Source organism: Emys orbicularis, chromosome 3 (assembly GCF_028017835.1).
Source record: "Emys orbicularis isolate rEmyOrb1 chromosome 3, rEmyOrb1.hap1, whole genome shotgun sequence".
In the NCBI taxonomy this organism is placed as follows: Eukaryota; Metazoa; Chordata; order Testudines; family Emydidae; genus Emys; species Emys orbicularis.
Genome location: NC_088685.1, coordinates 148,420,737 through 148,447,737, shown reverse-complemented (window position 1 = coordinate 148,447,737; position 27,001 = coordinate 148,420,737). Strand labels below are relative to the sequence as shown.

General features: G+C 40.0%; 1 protein-coding gene across 1 annotated transcript in view; it reads left to right on the top strand.

The window, feature by feature from the left end:
- The window catches only part of STRN (striatin), a 96,133-nt gene that overhangs the window by 3,635 nt on the left and 65,497 nt on the right, over positions 1-27,001 (top strand). The window contains exon 2 of the mRNA XM_065400689.1: positions 22,492-22,595. Coding sequence (XP_065256761.1) covers positions 22,492-22,595 — 104 coding nt within the window. The remainder of the gene's footprint in view (positions 1-22,491; positions 22,596-27,001) is intronic.

Genomic DNA, 27,001 nt, shown 5'->3' with positions numbered 1-27,001 from the left:
GAGCAGGGGACATAAAATTCTCCCCCAAAGAGTTCAGTCACAAATTTAATTAACACATATTCTTTTAACGAGTGTCATCAGCATGGAAGCATGTCCTCTGGAATGGTGGCAGAAGCATGAAGGGGCATACAAATGTTTATCATATCTGGCACGTCAGTACCTTGCAATGCCGGCTACAAAAGTGCCATGCGAACGCCTGTTCTCACTTTCTGGTGACATTGTAAATAAGAAGAGGGCAGCATTATCTCCTGGAAATGTAAACAAATTTGTTTGTCTTAGTGATTGGCTGAACAAGAAGTAGGATTGCGTTGACTTGTAGGCTCTGAAGTTTTACATTGTTTTGTTTTTGAGTGCAGTTATGTAACAAAAAAAGTCTACATTTGTAAGTTGCACTTTCACGACAGAGATTACAGTACAGTACTTGTATGAGGTGAATTGAAAAATACTATTTCTTATGTTTATCTTTCACTGTGCAAATATTTGTAATCAAGAATAATATAAACTTTGATTTCAATTAAAACACAGAATACAATATATATATATGAATGTAGAAAAACATCCAAAATATTTAATAAATTTCAATTGGTATTCTATTGTTGTTATTGTATTCTATTAATCACGATGAATTCTTTTTTTTAGTTAATTGCACGAGTTAACTGCGATTAATCAACAGCCCTAAATATAATCTATTTTTTCTGACTACCAGTTATCTGCTTCATCCCCTGGGCCTGCTGCCTCTGTGCCAAAGCATCTCAATAAGGTTATAATTAGCTTTGATTGGCACTGCCACAAGCTGTAAAAACATTTATCTGCTAGAGAGTGATACTCAAAAAGGTGTGAAATTCTTTGCAACCTTTGTAAAACTCAAAAATTATTTCCTATCTGACAATTTACAAATGATTGCTCTCTGATCTGTATTTTGTGCTACTGGGAAATGGCTTTTGGAAATTAATTGATCCATATAGCTGAATTATAACCAGTGTTAATTAAAACTAAATTCCACTGACTTCTGAAGCCTTCCAGGTGGCATGCATATATATGTGTGTGTGTATTTAATAGAAGTTTGAGGTCATATAGTTTATCTTTCTCTTGATGCCAAATTGTTCCCTATTGTACATTTACTAGTTTTTCATCCAGCCTAGTTTAAATGTTAAATTATTGCTTTTCTTGGGAGACTGTTTTGTGCTCCTGATAGTACATCATTTTTTTTCTCAATTTTATCTCATTTCGCATATGCTTCTTGTGCTAGTCTAACTCCTCACATACTATGGTATTTACACCTTTCAGATAGTGCAGGGGTGGCCAACCTGAGCCTGAGAGAGAGACAGAATTTACCAATGTACATTGCCAAAGAGCCACAGTAATACATCAGCAGCCCCCTATCAGCTCCCCTGCTCCCAGCACCTCCTGCCCATCGACAGCCCCGCCAATCAGCGCCTCCCCCTCCCTCCTTGCACTCCTGATCAGCTGTTTCGTGGCGTGCAGGAGGCTCGGGGCGGGGGAGGAACGAGGGCATGGCAGGCTCAGGAGGGGGTGGGGAGTGGGGACAGGGCCTGTGGCAGACCCAGGGTTGAGCAGTGAGCACCCTCCGGCACATTGGAAAGTTGGCGCCCGTAGCTCCAGCCCCGGAGTCTGTGCCTATACAAGGAACCGTATATGAACTTGTGAAGAGCCGCATGTGGCTCAAGAGCCGCATGTGGCTCCGGAGCCACAGGTTGGCCACCCCTGAGATAGTGTATACTGTTACCATGTTTTCATAGAATCCTAGAATATCAGGGTTGGAAGGGACCTCAGGAGGTCATCTAGTCCAACCCCCTGCTCAAAGCGGGACCAATTCCCAACTAAATCATCCCAGCCAGGGCTTTGTCAAGCTGGGCCTTAAAAACCTCCAAGGAAGGAGATTCCACCACCTCCCTAGGTAAAGCATTCCAGTGTTTCACCACCCTCCTAGTGAAATAGTGTTTCCTAATATCCAACCTAGATCTCCCCCACTGCAACTTGAGACCACTGCTCCTTGTTCTGTCATCTGCCACCACTGAGAACAGCCGAGCTCCATCCTCTTTGGGACCCCCCCTCAGGTAGTTGAAAGCAGCTATCAAATCCCCCCTCATTCTTCTCTTCTGGAGACTAAACAATCCCAGTTCCCTCAGCCTCTCCTCATAAGTCATGTGCTTCAGACCCCTAATCATTTTTGTTGCCCTCCGCTGGACTCTTTCCAATATTTCCACATCCTTGTAGTGTGGGGCCCAAAACTGGACACAGTACTCCAGATGAGGCCTCACCAATGTCGCATAAAGGGGAGCGATCACGCTGGCAATGCCCCTACTTATACAGCCCAAAATGCCATTAGCCTTCTTGGCAACAAGAGCACACTGTTGACTCATATCCAGCTTCTCGTCCACTGTGACCCCTAGGTCCTTTTCTGCAGAACTGCTACCTAGCCATTCGGTCCCTAGTCTGTAGCAGTGCATAGGATTCTTCCGTCCTAAGTGCAGGACTCTGCACTTGTCCTTGTTGAACCTCATCAGGTTTCTTTTGGCCCAATCCTCCAATTTGTCTAGGTCCCTCTGTATCTGATCCCTACCCTCCAGCGTATCTACCACGCCTCCCAGTTTAGTGTCATTTGCAAACTTGCTGAGAGTGCAGTCCACACCATCCTCCAGATCATTAATAAAGATATTAAACAAAACTGGCCCCAGGACCGACCCTTGGGGCACTCCGCTTGAAACTGGCTGCCAACTAGACATGGAGCCATTGATCACTACCCGTTGAGCCCGACGATCTAGCCAGCTTTCTATCCACCTTACAGTCCATTCATCCAGCCCATACTTCTTTAACTTGGCGGCAAGAATACTGTGGGAGACCGTATCAAAAGCTTTGCTAAAGTCAAGGAATAACACATCCACTGCTTTCCCCTCATCCACAGACCCAGTTATCTCCTCATAGAAGGCAATTAGGTTAGTCAGGCACGACTTCCCCTTGGTGAATCCATGCCGACTGTTCCTGATCACTTTCCTCTCCTCTAAGTGTTTCATAATTGATTCCTTGAGGACCTGCTCCATGATTTTTCCAGGGACTGAGGTGAGGCTGACTGGCCTGTAGTTCCCTGGATCCTCCTCCTTCCCTTTTTAAAAGATGGGCACTACATTAGCCTTTTTCCAGTCATCCTTTGCCTTCCCTTCTGTAGTCATAGCCTAGCCAAGCTATGCTTATTTAGGTTTTTTTAATCTCCTCATAAATCAATCCCACTATGATCCCTGTTCACTTGTGGTTGTGTTCTCCGAACTTCCTCTGATTTGCTAATATTTTCTTTGTAATGAGATTCCCAGAATTAAATGCAGTATTCCATACCCACTCTCACCAAAGCCAAACAGAAAGATTGTTACCTTTCTATTGCATCTGTTCCCTTGCACAACTTTAAAAAAGAAATGCTTGTGGGGACAAGGGAAACAGGTAGGACGTGATTCTAACCTGGAGTGATTGACCTTAATTGTAGAATTTGTCATTTAGTAATTGATTCATTATCTATTTGTATCAAGTTAACAGAAACAACTGTTAAAAATAACCTATGTATTTGGCACAGATATAATATGTGCATTAGACAGGCAACGTACAGTGGAATCCCATAAATAGATTGATTTGGCAAACTTTGTCTTGATATTCATATGTATGTATTCATGATTAGCACCCTACCAAATTCATGACCATGAAAAATGTGTCATGGACCGTGAAATCTGGTCTCCCTCCATGAAATAGGTCTTTTGTGTGCTTTTACCCTATACTATACAGATTTCATGGAGGAGACTAGCGTTTCTCAAATTGGGGGTCCTGACCCAAAAGGGAGTTGCAGGGGGGTCGCGGTATTGCCACCCTTACTTCTGTGCTGCCTTCAGAGCTGGGTGACGAGAGAGCGGCGGCTGTTGGCCAGGTTCCCAGCTCTGAAGGCAGTGTCCCGCCACCAGCAGCACAGAAGTACGGTTGGCAATACCATACCATGCCACCCGTACTTCTGCACTGCTGCCTTCCGAGCTGGGCAGCTGGAAAGTAGTGGCTGCTGACTGAGGGCCCATCTCTGCAGGCAGCAGCACAGAAGTAAGGGTGACAATACAATACCACACCATCCTCACTTCTCCGCCACTGCTGGCAACGGCTCTGCCTTCACAGCTGGGCTCGCTGCCAGCAGCCACCGCTCTCCAGCTGCCCAGCTCGGAAGGCAGGGTCGCCGCCAGCAGCAGCGCAGAAGTACTGCAACTCCACTAGTTGTAACCTTGTGACCACCCCACAGCTCCTTTTTGGGTCAGGATCCCTAGAATTACAACACTGTGAAATTTCAGGTTTAAATAGCTGAAATCATGAAATTTACTATTTTAAAAATCCTATGACCGTGAAATTGACCAAAATGGATCATTAATTGGTAGGGCCCTTTTCATGATACAGTGTACCTCACAAATAAAATATGCATAAGAGAAAAAAATTCCATCTTGCATGATGGGATGTTTGTTAATTTCTCATGCTTTCATTTGAGGTTTCTAACATCTTGCATAGCAAACTCTTTTCTAATTTGCTGTTTCACTCTCACCTGTTGGATTTTCTCAGTATTAGTTTTTCCCAAGTTTATCCTTCCCATCAAGAATCCCCCAAAAATGTACTAGCTCACATTTTTCAAGTTCAGTCTTATTTTGTGATCTGCCCCGTTGTCATCTTTCTTGTCATTTCTCTCTTTGCTGGGGTTCTTAACATTTATACATTAATATCACTTGCAAATTTAATTAATATGCTGTTTATTCCCTCTTCTGATTAATGAAGATGTTCAGTAAGATCAAAACTAACACAGATTCATGCATGATGCCAATAGATGCATATCCCCCTAATTATATACTTTGCCATTATACTGTTGCTATTTGCTTACAAGTATTTACAGTAGAACCTCAGAGTTATGAACACCTCAGGATTGGAGGTTGTTCGTAACTCTGAAATGTTCATAACTCTGAATAAAACATTATGGTTGTTCTTTCAAAAGTTTACAACTGAACATAGACTTAATACAGCTTTGAAACTTTACTGTGCAAAAGAAGAATGCTGCTTTTAACCATCTTAATTTAAATGAAACAAGCTGTGAAACCATCTCCTTACGTTGTCAATGTTTTTGAATTTTCCTTTATTTTTTTTAGTAGTTTACATTTAACATAGTACTGAATTTGTTTTTTGTTTTGTTTTGTCTCTGCTGCTGCCTGATTGTGTACTTCCGGTTCCAAATAAGGTGTATGGTTGACCGGTCAGTTTGTAACTCTGGTGTTCATAATTCTGGGGTTCTGCTGTAGTGAGTTTTCGGTGCACATGAGTATTCATGTCTGAGCCGATATAAACTAATGCAAAGAGTAAGATGTTGTGAGACACTGTCAAATATTTTGCTGAAATTAAGTGTTCATCAGCTTCATTCCCTTCATCCTGTTTTGTTTTTTGATAGTATTGCAAAATATAATTTGTGCTTATAGCTTATTCTCTTCTCTTCTAGTTTGGTGATTTATTATTATTGGAAATGGAAGCTAGATTTATAGAGCAGAAATGGACACAATTGCACATCAATTTTTGAAAATCAGTGCTAACTTTTCTTAGATTCTTCTGGGGTAACTGCTCAGTTCTCCATCGGTTTTCAAAAATAATTATTCATTGTGTTTGTGTTTTTACTTAAATTAAATTTTACTTAGATTAGGTTTTTTACTATTAAAATTTACACTATTTACAACAGACAACTTTTTTTTATAAAAAGAGAACAGTCGGACATTTGGGAGTAGTGGAACTTGTAAGGGAAAATGCTCTCTTACTGTTTGTCCATAAGTAACCTGTTCTTTGGAAAACGTTAATCAAATAGATAAAGGTGACCAGGTGGACATAATTTACTTGGGTTTTCAGAAAGGTTTTCAGAAAGACCACATGTAAGATATTAATGAGTAAAACAACTAAAAAGATAAGGGCTAAGCTTTGTCAGAGATTAAAATGGTGTGAAGTCGTAACAAATAGCTGGTGTGAAAGGATACTGTTTGAACTGGAGAGAAGTGATAGAGGAGCATCTTGGAGGTTAGTATTGGGGTCAGTGTTCAGGTCTCTAGGGGTTGGGGAGAAGCACTGATGGTTGGAATTGTGACAGAGAGAGCTCCTCTCTGTTTCCCTCTTCTGCTATAAAACAGAAGCAGTGTCTAGTGAGTGGTAGGATTGGGCCATCCGAGGCAACTGAGTTATAGTAGTCAGGAAAGGGGGGTAATCAAATGGATGAGCATGGCTATTTATATTTTTGAGAACAGTATTTGTCTTAAAAAAAAAAAAAAATTTACACATATACTGTTCCCTGACATTCAGGTGATACCTTATAAATAAACTGGTGCAGAATGACAGCCTTTTATTGCAAATTTAATTCAGTCAAACTTTGAAAAAGTAAAAATATTAATCTTGAAATGGATAGTGAGTTGATGAAGTTGAATTTATTTAGTTTTTTAAAAAGTGTAAAATTTCAGATGAATTTAAGTATTTTTGGAGTTTGAACAGAATAATGGAAGACAAAATAAAATTTGCAGACATCAGATATTACGTAATATAACCCTCCCCCCCCCCAACAAAACAATAAAAACAAACCCCAAACTTCTTATATGCTGATGAGAACTGAACTTTTGGGACCCTTTGGGGAAGATAATTTGGCAAAAGTCTTGCATAACTCATTGAAGATGTTTGCTGAATAAGAAGCAATAGCTTAAAAAGGCAAATAATAGTTGGGTTCATAGTTTTTGGAAGGATAAAAATATGGAAGATTATGACAGTGTCCATTTTTTAAATTTCTTAAGCACAGTGGAGACTGAAGTGCTCCAAAGAAGTGAAAAGAAGATAGAGAATATTGGAAAATGAAAAGAGGTTGCAAGAGCTAAATTTATTTAGTCTGGAAAGATGCTAAATGGACCTTAAAGTAATTGAAAAATTATTAACAGTGAAGGGAAATCTGCCAGTTGCAGACGTTTTAATTAGAGCATTCACCTGAAGTGGAGGAGGAAAGGTTATTTTATGACCGGTATGTCGTTGGTTTGGGTTTTTTTGTTTATCAGTTCTCACAAATGAGCACTTACACTCATGAGTAGCCTCATTTAAGACATGGGACTACTTGTGCAAATAACTGTTCACCAGTGTGAGTAAGGAGTAAAATGTACAGGCTTGATTGTTAAGTGCAGAGGAAAATTTAAGAACTAAATCACTTCTGAATATAATTTGAAGGGATTATCAAGGCCCTTCATATCTCTGCCCCTTCTTACATATTCTTTTCTTTTATTGCATCAGTACCCAATGACTGTCCACTTTTCTCACCACCATCTTTGCACGTTCTCCCAAGGTTGGGCCCAGGATCTGTTAAGCTTATGATTTAAAGACCTGTATGAACCCATTAATAGTGCAAAGTCATGCATTTAGGGAATAACAAGAATTGTTGCTATAAACTGGGGATTTATCAGTTGGAAGCAACAGAGGATGAGAAAGACCTGGATGTATTGGTTGATCACAGGATTAATATGAGCTGTCAATGTGATGCGGCTGTAAAAAAGACTAATGCACTGGTGAGACCTCATCTGAAATACTGTGTGCAGTACTAGTCTCTCATTAAGAAAGATGAATTCAAACTTGAACACAGAAGGCCTCCTAGGATGATCTAAGGAATGGAAAACCTACATTATGAGAGGAGACTCAAAGAGCTTTGCTTGTTTAGCCTCACCAAAAGAAGGCTGAAGGGAGATTTGATTGCGCTATATAAATACATCAGAGGGATAAATACCAGGGAGGGAGAGGAGTTATTTAAGTTAAGCACCCATGTGGACACAAGAACAAATGGATATAAATTGGCCATCAACAAGTTTAGGCTTGAAATTAGGCAAAGGTTTCTAATCATCAGAGGAATGAAGTTCTGGAAAAGCCTTCCAAGGGGAGCAGTGGGGGCAAAAAACGTAACTGGCTTCAAGACTTAGCTTGATAAGTTTATGGAGGGAATGATATGACAGGACTGCCTACAATGGCATGTGGCCCATTGGCAACTGCCAGTAGCAAAAATCCCCAACATCCAGAGATGGACACTAGATGAGAAGAGCTCTGAGCTACTACAGAGAATTATTTCCTAGACATCTGCCTGGTGGGTCTTGCCCACATGCTCAGGGTCTAACTGATTACCATATTTGGGGTTGGGAAGGAATTTTCCCTCAGGTCAGATTGGCAGAGACCAGGAGGTCAGACTAGATGATCACGATGGTCCCTTCTGACCTTGAAGTCTGAGTCTGTTTTTATTGTTCAAACTGTTTCTTACAGAAATGACTCTACAGAGTAATTAACATTGTGAATGTGGTTTTGTAACTTTTTTTTAATGTATATTAAGGATCACAAATTTTGTTGTCTCCCCAAACTGTTGTACAAGTCCTAAACGTTATTTTCAGTGTTGTAAATATTCCTTTAAAATATTGTCAAATTTTCATGATTTTGGTACAGAATGCATTGTTGAATATTACTGACATGCCAATGGAATATATTTTGTACCTTATAAGTAAAGATAAAAACTGATATGTACACTCAGTACATATTTCAAAGTGCTAAGTGTGTATTTTTATAGTGTATATTTGTAGTCTGTGTATTGATACATGATACATAAACTTTTCGTTGATATCTTACATACTTAGTCTGTTCTCCTCAGTAGTCATTTTACATTGTCTGCACCAACTGGAGCTATAACATGACACTTACATTGTGGGATAGATCCTTTTTGCCTATGTTATCTGATCGAGAAATTCTAATTATAGGTAGGCTCCAGAAGCACATATTCATTACATCTCTTTTGAGACTGACGTTTTATTTACTACTTCTAGGATGGACGGTGTGAAATTCCCAAGACCACAAGAATCTTATAAATTTCTCTTGCATCTTGATTCAATATTAAAAGCAAACAATATGCGAGTGTCTAGTCTTTAATCTATATGCATGCAGACTTATATGGGAGAGATGAGAAATCAGAAAGCTACCTACTCACATTGTTAGCATAATGACTCAGGCCCTCATGGCCTGTCAGGCTGTCCATCTTATTTTGCCTGTCAATCCTTCATTCCCACCTTTCTCAGCGAGTTCTAGACATCTTTTGGCTTGGAAGGAGGAAAGAGAGATTGTGATTGTTTCTATATTTAAATACTGGTGAGATGCTCAGATACTAAAGTGATCAGACTCCACTGGATTAAGTATCTCCAATATCTAGGCTTCCTAAAAGGTTTTGGACTCTTTCAAAGTGAAAAGGTGACTCCTTTTCCATTCTGACATTGTTTCATTAACATAATTACTCAGTGTTTATACAGGTGTAGTTTCTGGGTAGCAAGATAAGTCACTTTCTCCCACCTCAGTCCTTTTAAAAAAAAAAAAACCTTAATTACGTGTTCAGATTTAATTAATTATTGCAAGGACTTGTTTGGTCTTATGTGATTACCCCCACAGAAGCCTATAGAAAGCAGTTACTCATTTTTTTGTGGGAAAATACATAGTTTGGACTCAAATTCTATTGCATATATCTGCCTTTCCCCTGCACCATGGTTGTCTCTCCTGCTGAAGCTAGGCCATTATGGGTATGTCTGCACAACATGTTGGAATGAACAGGACTGGGTCAACAAGACTTGGGATAGCGAATCACATTAGTGCTCTAAAAATAGCTGTGTAGAAAGTGCTTTGAAGTTGCAGGTCTGGGTCTGAAGCCTGGGGGTGGGCCTGAGCCACAACTTCAAAGCACTGTCTATATACTATACAGCTATTTTTAGAGCGCTAGCATGATCTCCGCTAGCCCAACTCTGTCAACCCAGGCTGAGAGGCTTGTTCCAAAATGTTGTGTAGACATATCCAGAGTGTACCTTTCTAATTTCCTTGCAGAGACACTATTGGGGCTAGTTCAATTGTTCACGTTTTGTTAGTGAGGCCACTTATGATCTGTTCTAATTTGTCTTGCCCTAACCTGAGCAGTCAACTGTTTCTTTCCTGAGCTTCCACTATGTTAGTTTGAATGTTAGCATCAACCCATCTGATCTATGATCTCCATTCTACCCTGCTCAGTGCGGGACCTTGTGCAATAAGTTTAAATGGAAGTATGATTGAAATTCTTACATCTGGGCTGTGGCTTATAATGTACTGTGTTTTTTGTGATATGTATGTCACTCCCTGTCATTGTCTATTTTGTTAATACACCTCTACCCCGATATAACGCGATCCAATATAACACAAATTCAGATAACGCGGTAAAGCAGCGCTCCGGGGAGGCGGGGCTGTGCACTCCGGTGGATCAAAGCAAGTTTGATATAACACGGTTTCACCTATAACGCGGTAAGATTTTTTGGCTCCCGAGGACAGCGTTATATCTGGGTAGAGGTGTACCATATTTATTTAGATCTTTTTCTTTGGACCTTCTGTGTATACATAGGTTTCAGAGTGGTAGCCGTGTTAGTCTGTATCAGCAAAAACAACGAGGAATCCTTGCGGCACCTTAGAGACTAACAAATAAATAAATTAGTCTCTAACAAATTTAGACTAACTAAAATTTGTTAGTCTCTTAAAAAAATTTTTTTTTTAAAATTTATTTTAAAAAATAAATTTGTTAGTCTCTAAAGTGCCGCAAGGACTCCTCGTTGTTTTTGTGCATACACAGTATGCTGATGAGCATGCCGATAGTGCTTAAAACAAATTAGAGCCCTCCAATTAAATAAAACTTATTGCAGAAATGATTAAAGGACTATAAGGATTTGGTTTATGAGGAATGATTAACAGAGCTGAATATACATAGCTTGGCTAACCAATTATTTAATATTTGAAGGTAAGAGAGAAATTATTTACAGTAGTGATAGTCTGTATAGTTAGAAGGGTGAATAAAGGAAAACCTGACTGACTAGAGAAATTTCTTCATAGTCAAATCCATGTAATTTGCTTGAGACATTTAAAACTATATTGAACAAAGTATTAGGAATAAATCAGTAAACCTGCACTGCTAGAGGGAAGGACTAGCTGACCTCATAGGTTCTTTTGTCTGTAATTTCTATGAAAGAAGTTATTTGAAGAAAACTGAATCTGTCCATTCATATTGATGATTATCAGAGAGTCTAAGTAATTCATTTTCGCAAGCATCTGCTTACAGTAAGTTAACACTTTGCCTACATCACAGATTTATTTCAGAATATGACTCAACAAGCTGAAATCAGTGGCAATAGATACATTTTAAGTGGATGAACTAATGGACTAGTGGTTATCTCGGTGAGGTATTGAGTATCTGCTCCATATAATTAACACTGCATTTTCTGAGTTGAATGAGGTACAGAATTTAATATATATCCCCTTTATTTAAATTTATGGTTTTATTTTAGTGTTTCTCTGATATCTTTTTTTAATTATCTTAAGCCACAATAGACACTATTGCAAACTTTGTTGCATATAGCTTCCTTTCCTATGCATAATGGTTGTCTCTCCTGCTGAAGCTAGGCCGCTATGGTTACGTCTACACAACATTTTGGAATAAGCGGGAGTGATTTCCCCCCTCCTACTCTTCCCCCCCCCCCCCCCCCCCAGTCTGGGTCAACAATACTTGGGCTAGTGGGAATCACATTAGTGCTCTAACAATAGCTGTGTAGAAGAAAGAAGTTCAAATTTCATGGCCATAAAATTATTGTTCAGCATTGACAAAATTCTTGGCACTCTGCAGGTCAACAATTAAAGACAGTCCCTGCCCCAAAGTCCTGTTTCTGAAATTTTAAGCAAACACTGGAAAGCACAGAGAAGGGCTGAGCTATTAAGGTAGAATGCTTCTAGTCTGTATATAGTATGTAATAAGACAGAGTTATTTTAGCCAAGGTACTATGCCTTGGACCTGTGCACTTAAATGACCTTAAAGTACAAAGAAGCATGAGAAGTCTACATGAAAATGGTAATAAATCATAAACAAGAAATGCTACAATTTTTAATGGATTTCCAGTAGTAAGTACCTAAAAATCAATTAGGTTTGAAATGTTTTAATGTGTTAGTAGTATAATTTTTTTTAACTATTATTTATTAGCATTGGCCTAGATCAACTTCCACTTTGACTTCATAAATGTTATACAGCCAAATTTAGCTTTCATGTGTTTGGTGCCCCCCTCCATCTGTCTCTAGTCCGTTCACACTGCTCCAATTTTGAGAGTCATGTATTATGCTGAGGACCAGGAACAATGCCCTAAATTTCAAAAATATTATAGTTGTTTTTAAAACAGGTCTGTGATAAGAGTCCCAGTCTAGACTGAAGTTATTTTTTGTTACTAGAATAACCTGTTTCTTGGAGGAGATTTTAGTGTTGATAATGCAACATTTTTAACCAGTTAAGGGGGAAAAGAAGAGAGGGGAGAGAACCTTCTTCATTTTCAGAGGAGGTGGGCAGGACTGAAAATTCTAAGATTTTTTGTATGCTTTTTCATATTCTAAATATGTGCTGGATGTGATGCAGGACTGAATGTTCAGTGATTTAGTTAGTCTAGACTAATCTGTTGATCTTTGCTGTTTAAACAGTTTTAGCAAGATTGTTCTAAAAACATGTAGGGTTCTTTTTCCAATCAAGTTCATTGTAGAATTTGGAGTGGGTAAATAATCCAATTGCAAATTAGAAATTAATATTTTTTGTTTGCTAGACAGCACCTTCATCTTGCTTCTTGACTGTAACTCACTGTGTTGTTTGGCTTTTCATCAGCTGCTGTAAAATTACAGGACCTGTACTGGGTGTAAACCTGAAACAAGCTGTTGGGAATTTGTTTCAGGCCAGATGGAGTACTTGGGGGAGCATTCTTAGTGGACTGAACACAGGAATGAGAGCCAGGGACCTCCGGGTTATAATTCTGATTTTTGACTCATAGACTTTAAGGTCAGAAGGGACCATTATGATCATCTAGTCTGACCTCCTGCACAACGCAGGCTACAGAATCTCACCCACCCACTCCTGTATCAAACCTGTGTCTGAGCCATTGAAGTCCTCAAATCATGGTTTAAAGACTTAAAGGTGCAGAGAATCTTCCAGCAAGTGACCCTTGCCCCATGCTGCAGAGGAAGGCGAAAAGCCCCCGGGCCTCTGCCAATCTGCCCTGGAGGAAAATTCCTTCCCCACCCCAAATATGGCGATCAGCTAAATCCTGAGCATGTGGGCAAGACTCACCAGCCAGACACCCAGGAAAGAATTCTCTGTAGTAACTCAGATCTCACCCCATCTAACATCCCATCACAAGCCATTAGGCATATTTACCGCTAATAGTCAAAGACCAGTCTCATTATACCATCCCCTCCATAAGCTTGTCAAGCTTAGTCTTGAAGCCAGATATGTCTTTTGCTCCCACTACTCCCCTTGGAAGGCTGTTCCAGAACTTCACTCCTCTCATGGTTAGAAACCTTCGTCTAATTTCAAGTCTAAACTTCCTGATGGCCAGTTTATATCCATTTGTTCTTGTGTCCACATTGGTACTGAGCTTAAATAATTCCTCTCCCTCCCTGGTATTTATTCCTCTGATATATTTGTAGGGAGCAATCATATCACCCCCAGCCTTCTTTTGGTTAGTCTAAACTAGCCAAGCTCTTGGAGTCTCCTTTCATAAAACAGGTTTTCCATTCCTCAGATCATCCTAGTAGCCCTTCTCTGCACCTGTTCCAGTTTGAATTCATCCTTCTTAAACATGGGAGACCAGAACTGCACACAGTATTCCAGATGAGGTCTCACCAGTGCCTTGTATAACGGTACTAACATCTCCTTATCTCTACTGGAAATACCTCGCATGATGCATCCCAAGACCGCATTAGCTTTTTTCGCGTCCATATTACATTGGTGGCTCATAGTCATCCTGTGATCAACCAATACTCCGAGGTCCTTCTCCTCCTCTGTTACTTCCAACTGATGCGTCCCCAGCTTATAACAATAATTCTTGTTATTAATCCGTAAATCCATGACCTTGCACTTTTGACTTATTAAATTTCATCCTATTACTATTATTCCAGTTTACGAGGTCATCCAGATCTTCCTGTATGATGTCCTTCTCTGTATTGGCAATACCTTCCAGCTTTGTGTCATCCACAAACTTTATTAGCACATTCCCACTTTTTGTGCCAAGGTCAGTAAGAAAAAGATTAAATAAGATTGGTCCCAAAACCGATCCCTGCGGAACTCCATTAGTAACCTCTCTCCAGCCTGACAGTTCATCTTTCAGTATGACTCGTTCTAGTCTCCCCTTTAACCAGTTTCTTATCCACCTTTCAATTTTCATATTGATCCCCATCTTTTCCAATTTAGCTAATAATTCCCCATGTGGAACCGTATCAAATGCCTTACTGAAATTGAGGTAAATTAGATCCACTGGGTTTCCTTTGTCTAAAAAATCTGTTACCTTCTCCAAGAAGATCAGGTTGGTTTGGCACGATCTACCTTTTGTAAAACCATGTTGTAATTTGTCCCAATTACCATTGACCTCAATGTCCTTAACTACTTTCTCCTTCAAATTTTTTTCCAAAACCTTGCATACTACAGATGTCAAACTAACAGGCCTGTATTTGCCCGGATCACTTTTTTCCCCTTTCTTAAAGATAGGAACTATGTTAGCAATTCTCCAGTCGTACGGTACAACCCCTGAGTTTACAGATTCATTAAAAATTCTTGCTAATGGGCTTGCAATTTCATGTGCCAGTTCCTTTAATATTCTTGGATGAAGATTATCTGGGCCCCCCGATTTAGTCCCATTAAGCTGTTCGAGTTTGGCTTCTACCTCGGATATGGTAATATCTACCTCCATATCCTCATTCCCGTTTGTCATCCTACCATTATCCCTAAGCTCCTCATTAGCCTCATTAAAGACTGAGGCAAAGTATTTGTTTAGATATTGGGCCATGCCTTGATTATCCTTAACCTCCACTCCATCCTCAGTGTTTAGCAGTCCCACTTCTTCTTTCTTTGTTTTCTTCTTATTTATATGGCTATAGAACCTTTTACTATTGGTATGACTTCTATGTGTACCTGTCTGTGAAATGGGGATAACTACTACTTCACAGGCATATTGCAGAGAGAATTAATTAATGCTTGGACAGCTCTTCAATAAATGAAAAGATTTATATAATTATGGAGTATTACTAATAATGGAACATCTCTTTTTAAGTTGGAGCAATTCCAGAAACATCCCTTAAAGCCATATAAAGCCATATGTGGATGGGTGAAATTGATACCAAACATAAATAATTTGTGTGTGTAGAAACTCATAGCCCAAATGTAGCTTCCTTGCCTCTTCTTGAATATCCCATATTAAAGGTAAACTGCAGATAGTTTTCTTTTTTGCTCTTCTATCATATCAAGGGATTTGTTAACAGCATCTTTAAGAGTTTTATGTATTTTTTTAAACTTAAATCTGTGGAGGGGGATGAGAATTTCAGGTCCTGTGAATTTTAGGGTCTGGAGTTTTTGTTAATGTAGAGTTTAATGCAAATTCTAAGCTTTAATTTAAAAAGATATTACATTTTAATCTTTATGAAGCCATAAAATGCAAGATGATGTGCCGTTGCCCTCCTAATACAACTTTGTAAAAATATTGTTTGTAGCAAAATAGTACCAAAAGTGTGACCTTACCCCTGGCCACTCCGATCAGTTTCAATGTAGTGTGAACTTCAAAGCATATTGGACCATTTTACAATAGCGTACAAAAAACTTGACAAAGGTTAGACTGCTGATGTGCTGAGAGCACTGCTTGTCGTGCTGATTAATACACTTTCCTTGTACTCCCCATCTGTGTGTATCTGTCTTGTCTCATATTTAGATTGTAAGTTTTCTGGGTCAGCAGCTGTCTTTTTGTTCTGCTTGTACAGCACCTAGCGCAATTAAATCCTGGTCTGGACTGGGTATCTTAGGAACTATGGTAAAACAAATAATAATTAAGCATGACAGTTTTCTCCTCCCCCTCCCCCCCCGCCATTAAAATAAATTAAAGGTAAAATGTTCTTGTTCCCTGAGATGTTCATCCTCCTGAACAGCACAGAAGTGCGGGGGATGGGATCGTTCTATTGTGGCCTTGAAAGTCTCATATGTGTACCTCTCTGTCTCCCTTAGCTCCCCCAGTTCAACCACTCTGATCTTAAAAGCCTGTACTCGGTATCTGAGGGCCAGGAGTTGCTTGCACCTGCCCACAAGGCAGGTAATCATACATGCTGCATTCAATGCAATAAACTGGATAGCCCCCATTCTGCTGCTGGACTTCTGCCTGCATTATTTTTACTCTTGCAGGGGTTTGGTTTGGTTTGTTCTTATTTTTTTTGAAAGGGTGTTTAGACTGTGTTTTTTAGGTGTATCTGTCTCTCTCATTCCCTCTCTAAGGGTATGTCCACATCCTGACCCATGTAACACTGGCGATGCAGCTCCCAGTGTGGAAGCAGCTACGTTGATGTAACTATGTTTCTGTCAATGTAGCTAACATAATTCAGGCAGGTGGTGTTCCTACACAAACAGAAAAACCCCTTCTGTCAGTTTAGACTACGTTTATGGTACGGGTCTATGATGGTGTAGCTATCCTGGTATAGTCACTGTAGTGCAGACATACTCTGACTCCACCTTGAGTCTTCATTGCTGAGCCAGCAGGAGCTCGGAGTGCTATGGCGAGAGAGTGCTCCACCCATAGTGAAAGAAGCATTACATGTCTCTGCATCAACCCTTCAGGCCACTTCAGAAGTAGTGATGACTAGCCCAGAGGTTTGCTTGACACAGCCCTTCTTGGCTAGAAGGTCAGTTACTGCAAAAACCTGTTTATGGGGTGTGTGTGTGAATCCTTGAGACTTTGGCATGCTTTCTTGGGAGTGGCCAGGGTACAATGCTAAGGTTGTGACATAGCATATTCACAACTAAGGTATTCCTTCCTTAATTTACAGTATTGTAAAATAATTTAGAGTCAAAATTTGATACGCATTAAAACTGTCATAGTGGGAAATACCATGTTGATTCCAAATAATCATCAGAAAAATCTGAGATGGTTGCAGAGGAAATTTAAAGAAAAATCTGATTGTGCATTTGTGTGTGTGAGAGAGAAAACAAAGCAACCTAATCTGGGGTTTCGCAAACTCTTCCATATTGTGTACCTCAGATATTGTCTTGTGAACCATTTTTTCCCTTCAACTTGTAATGCTGCAGATCATCTCCCCTCCCATTTGCAGTCCTATCCCTGTGTAACTTCAGAAATGTACATAGAAAAGTAATATTAAATAAGTACTTAATATTTTTTAGATTCCTTTTCCCGCAGTTTAGCAGCTGGATATGGGGAGCCACCAGCACCATAGAGTTACAGGATGTGTGTGTGTGTATGTTGTGGCTGAAAGTAGAAATGAATTTGTTATGGAGGCACGGACCCTAATTAATGTGGTATGCATGTTAAGTAAGGTGTCTTTGATACTAACAGTGAAACATTTAAATTTTTGGTAGTGGGGTAGATGTTACAGAATATTTCCTATTACTTCCAGACATTCTGTGAATCTTTCATTCTTCTAATTGCCTTTTATCATCTTATCTCATTGATCACCTACATTGGGCATTACTCCTTGAAGCATGTTTGTTTACATATTTCACTCAGATATTGGCCATTTATTTTGATCAGAGGTGACACACTTAGAAATATCAATTTCTTATCATAGAGACTTTGATTAAATATGGCATATTTCCATTTGAAGTTGTAGAAATATACAGTAATTAATTTTCTTTATTGACTTGCATCTCGTGATATTTTTCTTTCCTATCGTTTTCTCCTCACTGGATGAAGGTGCAAGTAGCTGTCTTTGTTAAATAAATATTAAGTAATATTGCATACAGATACTGTTAAGAAAACATTACAGTTGCATGTTTAAGCATTCAAGTCTGGAAATACCAGTAATTAAGACTTGATGTGTAACCTCAATGTTGTCTCTTCTGCATATGCATTACAGTGTTTTTAAAATTTCTCAATTATAGTATATCAGTTTTTTTCTGTAAGCTTAGATACATATCTTGCAATGGTTTTTCATTGTACAGTAAGCTGATTTCATTGTAATTTTCCAGTGTATATTTATCAATTGAAGGCAAAAAATTAGGGTCACTAAAGCCTTGGAAATAATAATAATCAAGAATTGGAGATCTACTCTGTTCCTCCAGTGTACCCTATGAAAATGACCAAATGAAACACTAGTACCTCAGGCCAGGTCTACACCCAGCCGCTAGTTCGGCGGCTGGGAATCGAAGTTCTGGGTTCGATTTATCGCGTCTGGTCTGGACGCGATAAATCGATCCCGGAAGCGCTCGCCGTCGACTGCGGTACTCCAGCTCGGCGAGAGGAGTACCGCGGAGTCGACGGGGAGCCTGCCTGCCGCGTGTGGACCGCGTCTGAACCGCGGTAAGTTCGAACTAAGGTATGTCGACTTCAGCTACGTTATTCACGTAGCTGAAGTTGCGTACCTTAGTTCGAATTTGGGGGGTAGTGTAGACCAGGCCTCATTTCCAGTTTGGGAATCCCACAGAAATATTGTGTACTCTGCATGGAAGGACATTGTAAGGAGAGGGTGGGGGGCATGAACAAATTATGCCAGAAACTATATAGTCTTAAGAAAGAGAGGCCATAAATTTTTCATGGTCCCTAAAGTGGGCTTGTCCATTACCCGGACTTACCAATAAAACTACCTATCAAGTGAATGGGCAGTCACTCTGAAGAATCCTGATAAGCTTGAATGCACTGAAATGAGACTTCAGTCTGCAGCCTTGGCCTGCCTGGTGATTTTCATGGTCTCTCTTTCCAGGGTTTAGACCTGGGGTAAGCTGCAAAGGTCTAAACCCAAGGGCTTGAAAAAATTGAAAGCTGCTCAAAGGTCTATCAACCTCTGTATCATTCCTCTGACCTCTGTTGCTACATCCCATTCTTCATCTCTGTTTTGTGTTTACCACCACAAAGCCTAAGTGGCAGACATCATTTCTTGATCTCATCTAGTTCAGTCTCTTTTTGGCAGCCTTACACTTCTTGCAGAAGCACTGGACGCAGTGATTTAAGAGTCCTATGACTTGATCAAGCTCAAGCTGTTGCAGAACAAGTAGTGTTTTCAGTCAAATATTTAAACAGTCTGGAGACCTGAGCTCTTGTTCCCGCAAACACCTCTTTTACTCCTTTTTTGACAAATCCAGGAGCTCTTCAGAAGCCTGGAAACAAGAAAAAGCTACAATATAGTAGTAATTTTACTAACTTGGGCCAGTACTACTCAAGACATGGATAAAAACCATCTACAGAGTCTGTTCTTCAAAACTTTCCTCCAATATGCATGCTTCCCTCCTCTCCTCCAACACCAAAATTTCAGGGGACACAATGAAATGAGAAACAATACTTTCCTACATTCCACATCTTTGAATGTGGGAGTTCCTCATCAGGATCAGCCACATTCTTCTGTGGGCCTAAGAAGCCCTCAGAACAGTTTTCACTCTTTTGCCCTCAATTGGCCAGTCATGTAGTCCACACTTAGAACAAAGAACCAATTGTCTCTCCTGATATAGAAAACTTCAAAAGGCAGTACCTTCATTTTACCTCAATGCTTTCCCCAGCCACTATTTCCCTTTCCCGAAATAAGCAAACAGAAAATAACAAACCAGTAGCTTAGGGGGTTGCTTCTCCTCCCTTTTATAGTGCCATAAACCTTTGAAAGCATCTCTCTCAAAGTTCATTGACCTTGCTTCTACAGACAGGATGACCTCATGCTGTTCTTCCCTTCCTGTCATCTTCCCATCCCCCTACTGATGTCTATGGCTTGGTCTACACTTACCCCCCAATTCGAACTAAGGTACGCAACTTCAGCTACGTGAATAACGTAGCTGAAGTTCGAAGTACCTTAGTTCGAACTTACCTCGGTCCACACGCGGCAGGCAGGCTCCCCCGTCGACGCCGCGGTTCCCCCGTCGACGCCGCGGTACTCCTCTCGTCTAGCTGGAGTACCGCAGTTGACGGCGATCACTTCCTGGTTCGACTTATCGCGTCCAGAGAAGACGCGATAAGTCGAACCCAGAACTTCGATTCCCAGCCGCCGAACTAGCGGCTGGGTGTAGACATACCCTATGTAAATTGGGCTTCCATTGTTTTTTGTCACACCTTGTTTAATTTCTTTGGAGACAGGTAGATAGCAGTGATGTTTCCTCCTGCCTGGGAGGGAAACTGTTTCTCCCTGTTTGGTCACAGGCTTTAAAGCATAATATCATTAAATGTATATAATTTCCTCATATATACATTAATCACCAGTGTGTCATTAGCTTTTAAAAAAGACCTCTCTATACACTTTGTATACAATATTACCGTATTATAAAAAAAACAGTTGATTCAATTACTTAATGCCTTGAGGTTCAGCCACCCTGTCTTTAGTGACCAGGAAAGCTTATTTAAGCTTTGAGGAAGGCAACATAGAGTCTGGTTATGATGGAAGCTCCATGCTCTTTCTTCTTCCACTGGTGTTTGCTAAAATGCAAATTTTCTGTTTCTGCAATCTCCTGCCTTGTTTGATGACTCTGTTTGTTGCTTATATATAAATTGAGGTAAACCCATATTCCCTGTGTTTATATGTTGCTTGCCAAACACATTTTAAGAATGATTCTAGCACATATTCATTACTTTTTGTACACATCCTGTGCATACATCATACATCATACAAGAATATTAATGATCAGTGAGTTATTAGTTTTCCAATGATATCTTACATGTCACCTTTGAGATACAGATTATGACAACAGTGTGTGAGGCATAGTCAGTATGTCAGGCCTGATCAACTGCTGCCAGAGTAGAGCACCACAAATTGGCCTTTGTGTCATAATCATGATGGGATTAACTTGGAGGAAGAGTTTACCGATCTGTAGCCAAAACCCTTCACATTACAGAGTATTAGCCCGCCATCTTGCTTGATTCTCCTCCCTAAAAAAATGTCAGGAGCTCTTAAGCAGCTTATTCATGAGGATATAAATATGGCATGACATTGGGTATGGGCAGCCTAGAATGTGGGTGAAACTGAGGTCAGGGATAGTACTGTGGGGTGGATGCCTGTAAATATGCTTGGCTTCAAACATCTGAGTTCCATGAGTTGGTTTAGAAAGAGCTCAGGGACCTGTTTTGTACCAGAGATAACTCTTTTGGGCTCCAGTTGGTGGCCTTTTTGCATGATTGGTCATGAACATCCTCTATTACAATTTTATACATAAAGGAGATTTTTAAAAGTAGTTAAATGCTAATTTCCATTCAGAGTCAATGGGAGTTAGGCACCTAACTGCCATTTGTCTTTAAATCTCCCACCTCCCTCCAAAAACCTTTTGTATTAGATCAACTGACATTTCTTATAAACAGTGTCTCTGAATAAACTTCATAGTCTATTTTTTCCAACATTTAAATAAAGGCTCAGCCTTTAAGTTTTCCTTTTCCTTTCATTAACTTTAAAGAAATCCCTTGACCTGCAATATAGATATCTACGAAATATCTAACCTATTTACATACTACTTCAGTTATCATTCAACTCAAGACATTCTCCCCTTACATGTTGTTTGTGTCTTTTTCTGCCTAATTTTTTTTGGATGCTACTTATCTGTTTTTTATATTTGCTTGAATGCTTAGCCCTCAGACCAAACTTAATTGCTATGTGAGGCAATTAAAAATTACTATATTTCTTTAACTCCTGTTTATTATTTTGGAGTCTTTAATGAGGCCATGGTTTAAAGGGTTTGTCAGTGCAAACTATGGATAGTTTTATAACACTTATTATTAATAATTTACAGGACAAACCCAGATCAAAAAGACTGTTCCTGGCCCAAGGAGCTTACAGTCTTAGTATAAGACAAGAGACGACAGATTATGAGATAATGTTTGTTAGCATGATAGGCATTGGTCTCTGAATACTAGCAACCTAATATTGTGATGCCTACAAAAGAAATTTAACAAAGGCGATATTTTGAGGAGGGATTTGAAGATGGATAAGCCAGTGATTTGGTGGATTTTTACAGAGAATACTTCAGCTGAAGTGCATGGGGCAGCATAGAAGAATGTCCAAAGATGCTTGTTTGAAAATGTAACATGGGCAGTGGAGGCTGGCATCATGGGCTAATCGGAGATGAGCACTGATAGCTTGCTTGTGAATGAGAGATTACAGATATGCCAGGGACTGACATATCAAGAGTCTTGAAAGCAAAGACGAGCTGCTTATGTTTGAGGCAATAGAGAAGGGGGAGCCAGTGGAGGAATTCAAAGAGATTTGATATGGTCAAAATGATAGTTGTGCCTGGTTTGCAGTAGCCAAACTGCTTTTAAACAGTGTTAAACGGAATCAGTTGTGAAATGATTCAGAAGGGGTTGGGAGTGGATGGGGACCCTTAATATATCTGTCATGCAAATATATTGGGGAAACAATTTGCCTTTTTTTGAACTTTTCTAAGTAGAGTTTTGTCTTTTCCAGGCCCAAATTGCCTTTCTTCAAGGGGAAAGGAAGGGACAAGAAAATCTGAAGAAGGATCTAGTGCGGAGAATCAAAATGCTGGAATATGCTCTTAAACAGGAAAGGTACATCACTTTTAAGATAATAGAGAATTTTGTTTAAAAAGTCTCTTACTAATATTTGTCTTTTAATATTTTATATCATTTTGGCTCATCAGAGGAAAAATATTTTTTTGTAGATCTGAATCTTGAATTGGTAATTATGAACGTAAGAATTGTCATACTAAATCAGTCTATCTCATCCAGAATCCTGTCACCAACAGTGACCACTATTCAGATGCTTCAGAAAAAGGTTTAAAAAAACCTTGCATTAGACAATTACAGTATAACATCTCTCAGGGCAAGTTTCTTTCTAACTCCCAGAAGACATTGTTTTATATTATGAAGCACAATTTTTTTTTCTCTTCCAAAGCTTTTGTGTTTAATAAACTAAATAAAAATTCTTGTTATCCACATAAATATCTATATTTTTAAATCTTGATAACTCTTCACCTCAATAATAATCTGTGACAAGAAGTTCCACAGGCTAATTATGCACTGGGTGAAAAGGTACATACTTATATCAGTTTTGAGTTTTGCCACTTTTTGATTTTCATTTAATGTCCCCGTGTATTGTATGATAAGGTAAATAAAAGTTCCCAATCTACCTTTTCTATACCATTCATTGTTGTGTATGCTTTTATCCTGTCTTCTCTCAAAGGTAAACAGTCTTTCCATACTATCTTCATGTGAGTTTTTCCATGCCCCTAATTATCATGTCACACCCTCCCCCCCCCATTAATTTTGTTTGCTCATTTTTGAGATGAGGCGATGAGAACTGAACCTAGAATTCCAGGTGAGGGTGTACCTGTGATCTGTAAAATGGCGTAATAATACTTTTGGAGATAAGAGTACACCTCTACCCTGATATAATATGAATTCTGATATAACGTGGTAAAGCAGTGCTCCGGGGGGGCGGGGCTGCGCACTCCGGCAGATCAAAGCAAGTTCGATATAACGCGGTTTCACCTATAACGTGCTAAGATATTTTGGCTCCCGAGGACAGCGTTATATCGAGATAGAGGTGTATTTGTTTCCTTAGTGACTTATTGAGTCTGGTATTAATAGTAATAAATAATATTTCAGGTTTCAGAGTAGCAGCCGTGTTAGTCTGTATCCGCAAAAAGAACAGGAGTACTTGTGGCACCTTAGAGACTAACAAATTTATTAGAGCATAAGCTTTCGTGGGCTACAGCCCACTTCTTCGGATGCATATAGAGTGGAACATATATTGAGGAGATATATATATACACACATACAGAGAGCATGAACAGGTGGGAGTTGTCTTACCAACTCTGAGAGGCCAATTAAGTAAGAGAAAAAAACTTTTGAAGTGATAATCAAGATAGCTCAGTACAGACAGTTTGATAAGAAGTGTGAGAATACTTACAAAGGGAGATAGATTCAATGTTTGTAATGGCTCAGCCATTCCCAGTCCTTATTCAATCCTGAGTTGATTGTATCTAGTTTGCATATCAATTCCAGCTCAGCAGTCTCTCGTTGGAGTCTGTTTTTGAAGTTTTTCTGTTGTAAGATAGCCACCCGCAGGTCTGTCATTGAATGGCCAGACAGGTTAAAGTGTTCTCCCACTGGTTTTTGAGTATTATGATTCCTGATGTCAGATTTGTGTCCATTAATTCTTTTGCGTAGAGACTGTCCGGTTTGGCCAATGTACATGGCAGAGGGGCATTGCTGGCACATGATGGCATATATCACATTGGTAGATGTGCAGGTGAACGAGCCCCTGATGGTATAAATAATAATAAATAATATTTGTATACCATCTGGCCACTAAAGAATCCTAATCACTTTTCAATAAGAAAAAGAATTAAACAGCTTTAAATGTACAATCTCTAAAACAGTTTAAATCAGTATAAAGCCATAAGTAAAATCATAAATGCAGTTGAGTTCATATCACTAGAGAAACTACTTTTGGCTAAACTCACGGGGATAGGAAGAATTTGTAATTACCTTGAAAGTGTATTAACACTGAGTGTCAATGTGGACACTGAAAATTTCAGAAAAAGGCCCAGTGAAAGAATATTGCTATGTAATAATTTTAGCATGCTGTTATGAGCAAGTCCCATTCTGACTTTTCATTGTTGTCTAATTCATCAAGAAAGCAAAGGTGTGACCCATGGGAAGGTGAGGTATCTTTTGATCAAAAATTTCCAGCAATTTAAACCAGTGCAAGCAGGGTGTGTAGATCTGTTTGCATTATGCTTAATGAGAGAGGATGTTGGGGACATGGCTTTCCCAGATCAATTCTTTTGAAGCAGGTTTCAGAGTTGTAGCCGTGTTCGTCTGTATCGGCAAAAACAATGAGGAGTCCTTGTGGCACCTTAGAGACTAACAAATTTATTTGGGCATAAGCTTTCATGGGCTAGAACCCACTTCATCAGATGCATGGATTGGAAAATACAGTAGCAGGTATAAATACACAGCACATGAAAAGATGGGAGTTGCCTTACCAAGTGGGAGGTCAGTCTAACAGGATAATTCAATTAACAGTAGGATACCAAGGGAGGAAAAATCACTTTTGTAGTGGTAATGAGAGTGGCCCTTCAAACAGTTGACAAGAAGGTGTAAGTAACAGTAGGGGGAAATTAGGTTTTATAATGACCCATCCACTCCCAGTCGTTAAGCTCACACCTGCTTGTCAACTGTTTGAAATGGGCCAACAGATGCAAAACCTGTAGATGTAGCTGCATTGCTAGGATGATCAACACTCCCCCTCTTTCCCCAAACACACCTTTCAAGATCTGTGGGTTCTACACACGTCTATCACAACATGTGGTATATCACAACATGTGGTATACCTCACCCAGTGAACTAAATGCCCCAATAACAACTATATGGTTGAAACCAGACAATTACTATGCTCTCAAATGAATTCACATAGAAAAATGATAAAGGACAAAAACACCAAATCACCTGTCGGTGAACACTCTCCACAGAGGTCTGACAGAGGTCCTCATCCTTAAAGAAAATCTTCATAACACCTTTAAAAGACAAGTCTGGGAGTTTAAATTCATAACTTTGCTAGACACTAAAAATCATGGACTGAATAAAGATCCTGGATTTATAACAACCTATAACCCAGTAAACCGCTCCCCCCAGCTTTTTTTCCCTCTCCTTTTCCCCTTTGACTGGAGAGGTGTTAACTGGCCACTTCACCTTGAAAGGTCCCTTGAGATGTGTTAAATACTTGTGCTAAACAATCTGACCCTTGAATTTAGCTTTGACACTGAGTACATTTCCCAGATTTGAAGAAATCTTGTGTGAGCTCAAAAGCTTATCTCTCTCACCAGCAGAAGCTGGTCTAATAAAAGCGATTACCTCACCCATTTTGTCTCTCTAGGGCTATGTCTACACTAGAGACCATACAGTGGTACTGATGCAGCTGCGCCATTGTAAGATATCCCATGTAGCCGTTCTATGCCGACGGGAGAGAGCTCTCCTGTCGACATAATTAAATCACCCCCAACAAGCAGCAGTAGCTATGTCGGTAGGAGAGCATCTCCTGCCGACATAGCACTGTCCACACCAGTGCTTCTGTCGGTCATGGATGTGTTTTTTCACACCCGAGCGACATAAGTTTTACTGACAAAAGTGCTAGTGTAGACATAGCCTTAGGGTACGTCTATACTTACCTCCGGGTCCGGCGGTAAGCAATCGATCTTCTGGGATCGATCCCGGAAGTGCTCGCCGTCGACGCCGGTACTCCTGCTCTGCGAGAGGAGTACGCGCAGTCGACGGGGGAGCCTGCCTGCCGCGTCTGGACCCGCGGTAAGTTCGAACTAAGGTACTTCGACTTCAGCTACGTTATTCACGTAGCTGAAGTTGCGTATCTTAGTTCGAAGTGGGGGGTTAGTGTGGACCAGCCCGAAGAAATGTACTAGGGGCATTTCATCCCTTATGCTTTAGGGCATAAAATGACCACTAATAGGTTAGGGAAAACCACCACTTTCCCTCCTATGGGCAGAGTGTTTTGTGTTTATCCATTAATAAGTAGGCTTCTTCTTCGAGAGATGTCCCTGTGGGTGCTCCACTCCAGGTGTTGGTGCGTCCCTGCGCCTTCTGCTACGAAAAATCTCCGAGCGTACTCGTACTGGCCACGCATGCGCAGAGGCTGCCCCCCGCTGTGAGTCTAGGATAATAGTACGCATGCGTGGCCAATCTCCTCAGTTCCTTCTCTACCGTCCCCGGCCTGAGACGGAGCTCAGCAGACTCGTTAGGAAATCCTTCACTTTCTTACAATTACCTGTTATAGTAGTTAGTTTGTTGTCAGTTCTTGTTAGTCTAGTTTATTAGTTCTTTATCTGTTTAAAAAAAAAAAAAAAAAAAAAAAAAATTCTCGCAGCCGCTTCTACCATGCCTGGCTCCACAGGCTTTAAGCGCTGCTCTACGTGCAAGGATGCTATCCCACTCTC